The sequence below is a fragment of the Callithrix jacchus genome, chromosome 4 (assembly GCF_049354715.1).
Source record: "Callithrix jacchus isolate 240 chromosome 4, calJac240_pri, whole genome shotgun sequence".
NCBI classification, from domain to species: domain Eukaryota; kingdom Metazoa; phylum Chordata; class Mammalia; order Primates; family Cebidae; genus Callithrix; species Callithrix jacchus.
The window spans coordinates 47991101-48005184 of NC_133505.1; the positions used below are offsets into that span (position 1 = coordinate 47991101).

The following is a 14084-nucleotide window of genomic DNA, read 5'->3' on the forward strand; positions in this document are numbered from 1 at the left end:
ATGTAGGAAGATTATGATCCTATGGATACTAATTGATATGGTTCAGCTGTATCCCCACCAAACCCCATCTTGAATTGTTGTTCCCATAATCCCCATTTGCCATGGTAGGGTCCTAATGATAGGAAATTGAGCCATGGGGGTGGTTACCCCCATGCTGTTCTCATGGTAATGAGTGAGTTCTCACAAGATCTGATGGTTTTATAAAGGGTTTTTCCACTTTTTCTGGGCACTTACCCCATCCTGCCACCCCATGAAGAAGGTGCCTGCTTCTCCTTTGCCTTCCACCATGATCCTAAGTTTCCTGAGGCCTTCCAAGCCATGCTCAACTGTGAGTCAATTAAACCCCTTTCCTTTAAAAATTACTCACTCTCAGCAGTTCTTTATAATAGTATGAAAACAGACCAATATACTACTTATTACAAACCTCATGTTAGATCAGAGAATTTCGAAACTGACTCTTGGTCTTGACCTCTGTATCATATCAACTTAATACTAGTCACCCCAAAATTTAAATCATCAGTTTTAACCTTCCTCTGAAGTTCCAGAATTCAATCCGTGTATTTCTTCATCAATCATAGAAAAAACCGAGCCTTGCTTATTTTTCGTTTCCCAATTTTTCCACCTCTTAAGAACCTGCTTTACAGTCACAAATTAATACTATTTTCCCTTATTTACCCCTTTTGTATGTGAAACCACCACTTCTACTGATTCTTCATTAACAAGATCTCTCAGATATTTCTCTTTTCTGTCCTTATTGTCACCACTCTAGTCTCTTCCCTCATCCTCACTCCCAACCTGATTATAATGTTTTTCTGATTTCTCACTCCAGCCAATTCTGTCCAATTCTATGAGAGCAGTAATGTGAAAAAAGAATTCATCACACAAATTCTTTCATGGTCACCCTACTAAAGTTGCAACTCCTGTTTTATTTTTCTCTTTTCACCTTCTGAAATCTGAAATGCTCCATATTGTAGCTATCTTGTATACTGTCTCTCTCTGCACAAGAATGTAAGCTCCACTAGGGCAAGAACATTATTTTGTTTATTCCTGTATTTCCTGCACCTAGAACAGTGCCTAGCACATTTATTAAATGAATGAATGAATTTAATACTCTCAGACCACAATTTGTTTCCTAGACACCATTCAGGAAGCTACCAGCTCCTCTGCATATGGTATTCATAACCCATCATGAGGTCACCATTAATCTGTCTAGTCCTATTCTTCAATTCCTCCATGAGAACCTCAGGCTCCTGCCAGGCCAGTTTCAGCTCAGGGTGGCATCAGTTAGTGCTTGCTATATGCAAGCTCCTATCGTGGCCTCCTGCTATTCTCGACACTGCTTACCCCACGCCACGGACTCTCTCACACTCCCTTTCAGAACCTTTGTTAGAATGGTGCCTTCTTCCTCTTGACATCCTTTAGAGATTTTTCAGCTTACTCCATGGGTGAAATCTACCCATGACTTCCCTCATTTCTGAATTCCTACAGAATTACTCACTTTTTAATTATCACAGTGAGTAAATAATGTATTAACCATATGCAATAAACTGCTATTAAATTTTTAAACATAGAACTGAAAAGAGTTCATAGATACCATTTGGTTTAACTCTCTCACTTTACATGTAAGTGAGATCTTAAGTCTACAGAGTCATAAATGGATATGGGTAGAATTTAAACTAGAATTAAAGTTAAAATTATCAGCATCTATTTATTCTCTCCATGAATATATTCCTTTGTTCTGTGTTTTATATATAGATGTATATTTGTATGTATATATGTGTGTGTAAGTTTTCCTCAATAAAACTGCAACTCCTCTGAATAATTTTTTGTATCCTATGCCTCTGAGCCTACCCCTCCCTCCCCCCACCACAAAGCACCTATTAAAATGATTAGCATCTAGTAGGTGCTCAATACATTCAGTTTGAAGGATTAATTTGCGTGAAGACCTCTTTTTCTGTTGGAAAAGGATCCAGACGTTTGGAGGTATCCAGACACTTTGGGCCGAGAGTTAATGAGGTCCAATTCAATTTCACCTCAGAAATAAAATACAGAAAATATTTGACTCGCTTAGGTTTGGGTCGGGTTTGGCTAGGCTTCCAAGCCTAGCCAAAGATCTACAGGCTTATTGTTTTACCAAAGAAACAATGGTGTATGTGTTTAGAGACTCGATCACAATTAAATCTTCACTGAAGAAGTTCTGTATACATTAACTTGGCTATATTAGCCTTTATCCAGCTGTCTCTTTTCAAATATACCCAGCCACTCACCCCCCAAAAAAGATGTAAACTAAAAATATCACAATAACTGGAGGCTGACATCTGAAATCCTCCTAAATTAAAGCATCCAAGTCCATGCAACAAATATTTACATTAAGCATAGAAATGTTGGGAAATGGCTGAAAAAATTTGATAGGGCTAGTCATTAGCAGACATCTCCAAACTGCTCAATTCATACTAGATAAAACACCGTATCTACTAAATAACTGCTTTTTTATATTCTTCAGAGAATGTCTGATGGGAATATCCTTATGCCATGGCAATCAACATAAACCTGCAGAAATCTGCAGGACAGAGCAGTAGAAGACAGTGAGAGCAATTCTGCTACTGTGTCCTGACAAGCTCTGGGACGCCTACTCTCTCCAGCACCATCATCCTCCTCCTGCCTGCCTCCTGGAGAGTCTGGGTGCAATGGGAAGACTGAAGCTGATTCACATTCCTAAGTAAATGTACAGGGGCCCTAGAACACAGAGCAGTACAGACTAATTGTGTTAAATAGTAGTGCTACTTTAGGAGTACATTTTAATTTATCTCTTTCATTTTAAGATGATAAAAGACTCTCAAGTCTGTTGAAATGTCGGTTGTACTAATGTTCAATCTAGGTAATTATGGAAAAACATGATAACAATTTAACAAAAACAGTAAGAACAAAACACACTGAATAATCTGCACTGTCAGTTGTGAATGAGCGCCAAATTTACTACTTTTGTGAAAATGTATGGTTTGCTTTGGCTGGGTGAATTTGGTTTGCAACATTCCTTCTCTCTAACTGCTAGTCAAAAATTACTAATAAGACACAATGATACATGGCACACTTCTGACAGCAGACAAGTCATTTCATCAGGAAATGCTGCAATTTATTTAGCAGCACATGACCTAGTTTGACAGATTCCTGAGCTCAAAAGTAATTATTGATATCTCTGCATTCTTGTTTATTGTTTATATTTTCTCATAATGTTTATATATCACATCATTACTTGTGCTCACATTTTTCACCACCACTAAATTGTGAGATTCTTGAGAGGAGGATCTAGGTTTTGTTCATATTTGTGCCTCACTCAGGGCCTGACATAAAAGTTTTGTGAATGCTAGACAAATAATGAATGTTAAATGAATGAACGAATAAACTAATTGCACAAAGAAACTACTGGCAACCCTCCATACTGTCCATAGAATCTGTTGAGATTGACATTTGTATATTTCGTATCTATAGATCAACAGAAATCAATCCAGGATCTAAAAGTCCTTCAGTATTTCAATCAATTGTCACAATTTTATTTTTCATTCTATCCCCCAAACTACTGTGAAAGAAAAATTTGATTGTTATATCTTCTAAACAGAAAAATTCAATTATGGAATAAATGACAAGTTAGTAAAAGATATAACTATTATACAATATTAAGAATCATAAAGAAGACATAATGAAATTTGCTCATTCTTATTGCTTATACTTTATTGCATTTTTCTTTTGTTAAATTACACTCTGTGGTCATTCTTTGAGAAAGAATCTAGGGTGGTAACCTTTTTGTCTGAAAGTTTTCATGTCTGCAAAATGCCTTTTTTCATCTTTACATTTGAATACAAATTTGGCTAGATATAGAAAAATACATTTAAAGTACTTGGTTTTCTTAGCACTAGATGTGCTTGTTTTCAGAGTTGCTGATGAGAAGTCTGCTCTAAATCAGATTCTTGATTTAGAGTAATTTTTTTTCCTCTCTGGTAACTTTTGAGATTCTTGTCTGTATTTTGTGGTTCTAAAAATTTTCTACAATATGACTATGTGTCTTAGCACTTGGTAGCTTTTTATTCTGAAGTTGTCTTTTTTGCAGTTCTAGAAAATTCTGAGATATTACTTCTTTAACTATTGGCTCCTCTGCATCATCTCTATTTTCTCCTCACAAACACCTATTCATCAGAGATTTGTAAATATAGAGCTATTCTCTATGAGACTTTTCTTCTAACTTTAAAGACTTTTCCTCTTTATTCTTTTATGTCATATTCTGGAAGAAATCCTTAGCCCTGATCTTCCTAGCTCACCAATTTGCCCATCAGGTTTTCATTCTGTTATTGAGCGATCTGTTTAGTCCTTTTTTTAAAAATAGTATTTAATTCTTCAATAAATTATAATAGCTGTCCCTAGAAACAAAGACAAAAGTCAGGAGAAACCAAAATAAGTGAGCTCAAGGGTCTCTCTTGCCTATTTCTACAGTATCCTCCTTGGGGTTCCTTAATTCCCCTGAGAACACAGTCACAGTCATCCACCCATCTGTCTAGTGAAGGAAAGCCCTGGAGAACTGGGTCCTTGCTTTCCTTTGTTGGAAGGACTGACTTTTAGAGCATCTTCATCCTTCCTAGCGAAGATGGCAGCAGAAGATGTGGCCTCACCCCCTCCTCTCCCACATACTTTATTCCTCTTCTTGGCATCTTTTCTTTCTTTTTCTTTTTTGTTCTCTCGACACTTTATTTGTATTTTATTTCTTTGTCAATTTTCATCAATTTCTCTTTTTTTTAATTGTTCTTTAAGTTCTTGCAGGATCGTTGTAAAGGTACCCACATGCCATGCTGGTTTGCTGCCTCCATTCCTTCATCACCTACATCAGGCATTTCTCCCAGTGTTATCCCTCCCTAACATCTCCACCCCCCGCTATCCCTCCCCTAATTCCCCAACCCCCAACAGACTCCAGTGTGTGATGTTCCCCTTCTTATGCCCAAGTGTTCTCATTGTTTAACACCTGTCTATGAGTGAGAACGTGTGGTGTTTGGTTTTTTTGTTCTTGTGTCAGTTTGCTAAGAATGATGGTTTCCAGATTCATCCATGTCCCTGCAAAGGGCATGAACTCATCCTTTTTATGGCTGCATAGTATTCCGTGGTGTATGTGTGCCACATTTTCTTTGTCCCGTCTATCATTGGTGGGCATTTGGGTTTGTTCTGTTGTAAACAGTGCCACAATGAGCATATGAGTGCATGTGTCTTTATAATAGAATGATTTGTAATCCTTTGGTTATATACTCAGTAATGGGATTACTGGGTCAAATGGAATTTCTATTTCTAGCTCCTTGAGGAATCGCCACACTGTCTTCCACAATGGTTGCACTAATTTACATTCCCTCCAACAGTGTAAAAGTGTTCCTATTTCTCAACATCTTCTTCAGCATCTGTTGTCTCCAGATTTTTTAATGATCGCCATTCTAACTGGCATGAGGTGGTAGGCAATACCATTCAGGACCTAGGCATAGGCAAGGACTTCATGACTGAAACACCAGAAGTAATGGCAACAAAAGCCAAAATGGACAAATGGGATCTATTTAAACTCCAGAGCTTCTGTACAGCAAAAGAAACAATCATTAGAGTGAACCAGCAACCAACAGAATGGGAAAAAAATTTTGGGATCTACACATCTGACAAAGGGCTGATAACCAGAATCTACAAAGAACTTAAACAAATTTACAAAACTAAACAAAACAAACAAACCAATCAAAAGTAGGTGAAGGATATGAACAGTCACTTTTTAAAAGAAGCCATTTATGAAGCCAACAACTTATGAAAAAATGTTCATCATCACTGGTCATTAGAAAAATGCAAATCAAAACCACATTGAGATATCATCTCATCTGTTAAGTTCTTAATGACAACGATTATATTTTTTCATTTCCAAGACTTCCCTTTGATTTTGCTTCATAAAAGTCAACTCCTGTTCTTGTTCATGGATGTAATACCATATTCCATTTCTCTAAAGATATTAATCACTTTGAGTAATGTTTAGTTCTGTGGGCTGTATAATCTTCTTGTTCTTATTATTCTCAGACTTTTGGAAATTTCTATTTCCAGCCACCCCTGAACCATGGGCTCATCTTTCCTGAACCCACAGGTATCTCAGCTTGGGCAGCCTGTCTGAGACGAGGGGCTGAAACATCTGCCAGTGTTTGGGCTTCTTATTTTTTGTGAGAACAGGAGATGGGTAAATAGAGCTAAAGACAGCAACTGGTCTTCAGAGCTTCTCTGGGCTCTCTGTCAGCAACCTGGGGCCCTTCCCTGTCTCTCCATCTTCAACACTACAGAGGAGGAGTGCTCAAGTGTTCACAGGACAAACTGCCCCCACTGCAACAGCTCTACCAAATGCTCATTGGCTGTTCCTAGCCCACTCCTGCTCCAGGGCTCCACACTTCCAGATGCACAGCAATTATTATGCTGCACCCATGCCTTAGTCTATCCTTTTCTCTTGCCCATCTCAAGTCCCGCCTCTCAGTCCCTCAGGAAATCCTTGAAGCCTCTAGACCATGAAGAAGCCTACTTCCTGTTTGTAGGTATGACTAGAGATGCATGTGTTTATCCCAGTTCCATAATTCTCTAGATTTGGTACGGTAGAGGGAGTCCGCAGCGCAGTTACTCCGTCTGACATATTGAAACCACCACATTCAAAATCTCACCCTTAAACTGAGCCTCCTGAAAAACACACAGGATATACAGGAATTCACGGAAACACTGGTACCGATTAGATATGTTGGTCATAGACTCAGTTTCCCCCTTTCCCTCTTTGAGTCTGCGTCACAAGAAACGACATTCCCAGACTTTTTTAACAGTCGGCTTCTGGGTAACTTCAGCCAATGGGAGGCACTGGTAGAAGACTGAAAGGACAATGTGGGAGAAGCCAAGGATCTCCCTCTGGATGGTAACTCAACTAGCACCTGTGGCTCTTCAGTGGCTGCAGCTGCTGCCAGACATCACTCAGTATGGTCTAGCTTCTGCCTGTCAGCTCCTACTCTTAGATTCTGATAGCGTCACCTTCTCCTATTGTCCCTGCAGTCTTAGGGTCATAGAAGTTCCTGCTGTTCTGATCTCTAGGGTGTTGCTTCATTTCCTGTTTAGCTTCTCAGCAAAACTGTCTCCTGGCAATCAATTTCCTGTATTAAATTCTTTGTGTTAAAAGGCCTAGAGTGGTTCTGTTTTCTTGGCTGGATCCTGACTTGTAGATCAAAATTCTGAAGAGACATTTTCAAAGACAGTAATTGGTAATTCCTGTCTTTGAGGTGAAAGGAGAACCACAGTGAAGATAGTATTAGGTTAGTGTTCTCAATATCTACCATATCCTAAGTTGTTTGAATAAACGACATAAGACTTTTTTTTTTAACATGAATTTTTGGCAATATGCTTCCCCTTAATTGCAAATATGCCACAGAGCAGTCTGGCAAGAAAAGCTTTAGGGGCTTTCATATTATTAAACGCAGTGTTCTGGAATTAGAAAACATTATCCTGGAGGAGTGAAAGCTTTAACTCTAATAGAAACCTTGCTAAGGTTTCTCAAGCTTTAGACCTACCTCAGGGGCAGCTAGGAAATAGTTTAAAAATCAGGAGACAACAGATACTGGAGAGGATGTGGAGAAATAGGAACACTTTTACACTGTTGGTGGGAGTGTAAATTAGTGCAACCATTGTGGAAGACAGTGTGACGATTCCTCAAGGACCTAGAAATAAAAATGCTATTTGACCCAGCAATCCCATTACTGGGTATACACTAAAAGGATTATAAATTGTTCTATTATAAAGATACATGCACTCATATGTTCATTGAGGCACTGTTTACAATAGCAAAGACTTGGAACCAACCCAAATGCCCATCAATTATAGACTGGATAAAGAAAATGTGGCGCATATACACCATGGAATACTATGAAGCTATAAAAAAGGATGAGTTCATGCTGTTTGCAGGGACATGGATGAATCTGGAAACCATCATTCTCAGCAAACTGGCACAAGAACAGAAAACCAAACACCCTGTGTTCTCATTCGTAAGTGGGTGTTGAACAATGAGAACATATGGACACAGGGAGGTGAACATCACACACCAGGGCCTGTTGAGAGGTGAGGAAGCTAGGGGAGGGATAGCAGGAAGTGGGGGGATTTGGAAGGGATAACGTTAGGAAAAATACCTAATGTAGATGATGGGGGGATGGATGCAGCAAACCATATACTTATATAACAATCTTACATGATCTGCACATGTACACCAGAACTTAAAGTATAATAATAATAATAAAGAAATAGTTTAAAGACAATTACCTTTTTTTTTTTTAAGGTGGGAGTCTTGCTCTGTCACCCAGGCTAGAGTGCAGTGGCGCCATATCGGCTCACTGTAACCTCTGCCTCCCAGGTTTTAGCAATTCTCCTGCCTAGCCTCCCGAGTGGCTAAGACTATAGGTGTTCACCACCATGCCCAGCTAATTTTTGTATCTTTAGTAGAGATGGGGTTTTAGCATATTGGTCAGGCTAGTCTTGAACTCCTGACCTCTGGAGATCCACCCACCGTGGCCTCCCAAAGTGCTGAGATTATAGGCATGAGCCACTGCACCCTACCGACAATTACTTTTATTCTCTCTCTTATTTACCATTTTCTCCATTGAGGGAGGGTTAGGTGAAATGACATTATATCCTTAGAAAAGTCCTATGCACTATTTCTTATTTGCAAATAGAGAATGTCGCTGCCTTCAAAGCCTGGCCCATTCTTACTACCCAACATGCTTAATAAGCAGCACAGAAACAAGAAAGCCCACTGTGATCAGAGAGAGAAAGAGAGCCACACTGTACCACTGATACGCCATATGGCTGCAAATCTAAAGGCTCTGAAAGATGCCGCACTTGTATTAAGCCCTGAAAACCTGCTTTCATTCCCAGTTTGAGTGTTTGAGCTATAATATATCGGCCATCCATTTATTAAAGGGAAGAGCTTACTTTGGCATGGGATAAATTGGTGCTTGTAGCAAGATGCTGTTTAACACAAAGGATGTTTCTTGAATTCCTTTCAGATCTGAGATCCACAGCTCAAGAGTGTTTGGTGTGTATGTTTTAAAATTGCATGACTATTATACAATTCCTTTTCTTCAGCTGGCATGAGAAGGATATTCCCATCCTCTCTTTGCTCCGTTCTTTACTTCCTCAAAGCTGAGGTGGCAAAAACACTGCCAGCCTTATCCAGCTTTTCATGGAAAGCCGCCACTCTCAACTGGCGCCTAAATGCAATTTCAGACTGTCCCGGGAGACCTTCATGCTTTGAGGTGAATTCTTAACATTAGGGCCAACAAAGAAGTTAACACAAACTTTCACTGTTAAAAGAAATAGAAAAAGAGTCTGCAGGCTTACTGAAGGAGCTCTGCTTCTGTGAGTGCCTCTGTCCTTGGCTCCCCAGTGACCATGGCCAGTTCATCCTTCAGTTCCTGGATTTCCTTTTGTAGGCGTTTAATCATCTACAAATGGCAAAGAGACAGAGAAAATGTCAACTTCTCATTAAGGTGAACTTGGTGACAGAAAACACACAGCTCTTAAAATTATCATCAATTTTATAGACACAAAAATGGATAATGGTATAAAAAGTCAGCTTTGTTATATCTTAATGTTTTGTCAAAATCATTCTAGAATTTTTAAAAACAAATAAAACATGACTGGTGTAACTAGAATCCCCTTCTGTATCCCCCTTCCATTCTTCCTGGGGTGATCACTGTACTGCATTTAAGGAGTCTCATTTCTCTGTGTGTTTTCATACATTTACTCCATATGTATGCATGTACCCATAAATAATGTATTGCATCATTTTGCAAGCCTTAAACTTTATGTAAATGTTACATTACTGAATATATTTGCAACTTGTTTTTGTCCTTCACATTATGTTTTTAAGCTTATTTATCTTCCTTCATGTGGCTCTAGTTCATTAATTTTCATGGATATATAGTATTTCAGTAAAGGAATATATCAGAATCTATTTGCCTCCTGTAGATGAATATTTAGGATGTTTACTTTTGCAATTATGAACAATGTTTCTATGAACATTATGAATCTCTCTGGGCATGTATGTAAGACTTTCTCTATAGTGTACACTTTAGAAGTAGGATTTCCTGGCTGGAGAGTATGTGCATCTTGCCTTTATTATATATAGTTAAATTGCTCATCAGATAAGCTGTACAAATTTGTATTCCTATCAACTATAGATGTAAGTTCCTGTTTCCCACGTTTTTGTCACTATGTAATATTGACAGGTACTTTCATTTTGCCAATCTGATAGGTGCAAAATGATATCTCATTTTGTTTCTAATTTGCATTTTTGTGATTATTTGTGAAGTTGATAATTTTTGCATATATATATATTGGCAGTTTGGGTTCTTTCTTGTTCAAATTATTTATTTATTTATAATTAATTAATTAATTTTTTTTGAGATGGAGTTTCGCTCTTGTTACCCAGACTGGAGTGCAATGGTGCGATCTCGGCTCACCACAACCTCCGCCTCCTGGGTTCAGGCAATTCTTCTGCCTCGGCCTCCTGAGTAGCTGGGATTACAGGTGTGGGCCACCATGCCCAGCTAATATTTTTTTTTGTATTTTTAGTAGAGACGGGGTTTCACCATGTTGACCAGAATGGTCTTGATCTCTTGACCTCGTGATCCACCTGCCTCGGCCTCCCAAAGTGCTGGGATTACAGGTGTGAGCCACCGCGCCCAACCAGCTCAAATTATTTATTAACATTCTTGCCCATGTTTCAATTTACTTGTTTTCATTTCCTGATTGATATGCTAGCTTCTTTCTATATTCTGGATGTGAATCCTTTGTTAGTTTCAAGAAGTGCACCTGTTTTCTCTCAATCTATGTCTTCACTTTGTGGTGTTCTTTTTGTTAAATGAAAGTTCTGAATTTCAGTAAAATCTAATTAGCACCTTCTTTCTTTATGGGTTGTACTTTTGTGTCATTTTAAAGAAAATCTATCTTATCCTAAATCACAGGAATATATTCTCATACGATCTTTTAAAAATGTTAAAGGTTTGATTTTTCAAATTTAGGTGAATTTTATTTTGTATAAGGTATAAAATAGAAATCAAATTTTAATTTATTTTAAATGGCTAGCCATACAAGATTTGCTATTACAATTATATTATATGTTTATATATACATATATAAATGTGCCTGTTTCTGGGCTGTTGGTTAAAAACATTTGTTTATTTTACTATACATGGCAATACCACACTGATTTAACTACTAAATCATAAGAAAGTTGGCATTTAGGTAAGATAAGCCCCTTTCATCTTATTCTTTTCCAAAATAGACTTGGCTATTCTTGGCCATTTGCTCTTCCATGTAAATTTTAGACCCAAATTGTCAAATTCTACCAAAGGCTCTCCTCAAATTTTGACTGGAATTATTACATTTAATTAAAAGGTTAATTTGGTAGGACATCAAACTAATGATATTAAATTTTCCCATCCATAAACATGGTATAGCTTTCCACTGATTCCTTTATATAAGGATTTATAATTTTCTTTATAATTACCTTACATGTCTTCAATTATATTTTCTATCAGGAATTTAAAAGTTTTTGTTGATACTGTAAGCAGAATTTTTATAAAATTATATATTCTAATTGTTGGTTTCTGCAATATAGGAAAGGCAACTCATTTTTATGTATGGATTATATAACAATTTTCTCAAACTCTGGAGGTTCCATTTATCATTAAATACTCTTGGATGTTCTATATAAGCAATAAAATTGTCTACAAGTAATGATATGATTTTCTTCTTTTCTAATTCTTATACATTTTATATCTTGTTATTGTCTCATTTTCCCAGCTAGGAATTCCAAGTTCAATTCTTAAGACATTTCTGTCTTATTTCTTCTAACATTTCACCTTTAAATGATGTTTACTATAGTTTTTGGTTGATACCCTTATTCAGTTTAAAGATGTTCACTTATATTCACAGTTTGATGTGTCTTTTCAAAGTATGGTTGAATGCTTAATATACTCAAGCACTTTTTCTGCAACTAGAGATGAAATAATTTCTCTCTTTAAGCTCTGAATGTGATAAATCAACTAATTCATGTGATTAGTATTTTAGTATAAACCATCTCAGGTATGTAAAATACTGTAAAAGAATACCTTGTACCACTACTTAGCTTAAGTGAACATCCAGGTACCCACTACTTAAGAAATAGAATATTACAGACCTGTTTAAAGACCTCACCCCTACACAGTCTTCCCTGAATGAATTCCCCATTACCATTATTCTAAATTTGGTTTTAATTTTTCCCATTTTTTTCTTATACTACTCACTGATGTATTTTCTAGTGATAGATTACCTTGAATTCCCAAAATAAACCCAACTCAGTCATGATGCCACGTGTCATATTAATAGTCTTCCTATCATAATGCAAAATTAGCAGGCTTGATCCAGCTTTTATTCTTCCTTGAATATTTGGTATTACTCAAAACTTGAAAGAAAATGTTTCTTTCTGGTCCCTCCCTCCCTCCCTCCCTCCCTCCCTCCCTCCCTCCCTCCCTTCCTTCCTTCCTTCTCTCAGTAGCTTTACTCATTAGACTAAAAGGTTAGTAAATTTGAACTTCAAATCTATGTGAGGTGGAGCTAGGTTTCAAATGTTCAGAGAAACTATTTTTGTTCTGCCTAGAGTCCAGTCTAGAGTGGACAAGCTGCACTGACATCTCCACGTGGTAGTGGATAGATTGTTTCCTTTTCTAGTTCTCCCTTTCACTGGTTTTATGTTGGGGGAAAGGAGAGGATGTCTTAGGTTCAGTACCCATTGCAACATCCCAGGGCTTTGATCTCTGTTCCTTTGCTACAACCTCCTTTACATCTCCACTCCAGGACAACTGCAGCCTCTGCTTAGTTTCTGGGCTCTGGAGAATTCCCTTATTTCCTTTCAACCTTACATATGTATTTCAAAGATGCTTGGGTATACAAGTGAGTTTCAGATTATTTGGACCATATCAAGAGGACCAGCAGTCCCAAAGAACATGATATTGAGTATTTTGAACATCTCAGTGCTCCTAGAATTTTACTGAAATATACAGGATCATGCGGGTTTTGTTTGCTTCTTTAAAAAAAAATAGTCTTAGGATCATCAATCTAACACAGAATGAAAATCCTGAGACAGTCACTACACTGGCACCTTTCTCTGTTAAACTAATATTGATGTCATATTCTATTTTTTACTAAGGCTTTTAAAGTCAAATCTAATACCAAATTATCTTTCTGTCTTATTGAATAAAAATCTCAAAACTAAGCCAAGTTTTTGTGGTTCTGAGATGACTGCAGTTATGCCTCCCATCCAGTTACTGAAGGAACCCTGGTATTAGAGGCATCCTTCGGAGATTTGAGCTCATGCCCCATCACCACAGGCTCTGGCCTTGTTCATAGTTCTTTTATCATTTTGATTCTCTGAGGTACCAATACTAACGAAGCAGAACAACTCCTTGGTGATCATAATCATATAGGCTGGCTCTATATTTGGCATTAAATTTTGACAGTAAGATACAGGAAATGCCACCCAAGTTTTGTCTTGAGTGGTTTGTAGGACAAATTCTCAATTGTCACTTGTGCCTCACACAAGCTCTGTATATAAATGACTGACAGTAATGTCAGTTTTTAGAAGCAATTATAAAAGAGACCAGGAACCAACACTTGTCAATTACCAGATTAGTCTGCACCAGGAAGACCTCAATATTTGTTCAATTATCAGCTACTAGCTTTTGATTCCTGATTTCTCTTTTCTTCAAAACTCTCACAGACCTATATCAAACACATAGTAATGTTTACCTTTCTTTAAATTCTTCACGTTCCTTCAAAGGAAAGTCTCTAGTCAAATGCAAAAAACAAAACAAAACAAAAACCCAAAAAACAAAAACGCTTCAATGTATGTAATATGTTTATTTTCCTTAAATTAATTTTTGTCTAAATTTTGAACTAATTTTTGTCTTGGGGCCAATAACTTTAACTCTCTCATTCAGTACTGTAATGCTATCGAGGTGCTGGAAGGG

At 37.4% G+C, this 14084-nt stretch overlaps 1 protein-coding gene across 8 annotated transcripts in view; it reads right to left on the bottom strand.

Moving 5' to 3' along the window:
• Positions 1–14084, bottom strand: part of KIF6 (kinesin family member 6) — a 412611-nt gene that overhangs the window by 243974 nt on the left and 154553 nt on the right. For all 8 annotated transcript variants that reach the window (XR_013534802.1, XR_013534801.1, XM_035295546.3 and 5 more), the window contains one exon: positions 9412–9515. Coding sequence is in view for 6 of the 8 variants with exons in the window: in XM_035295546.3 (XP_035151437.1) it covers positions 9412–9515 (104 nt within the window). In the remaining 2 variants the exon portion in view is untranslated. The remainder of the gene's footprint in view (positions 1–9411; positions 9516–14084) is intronic.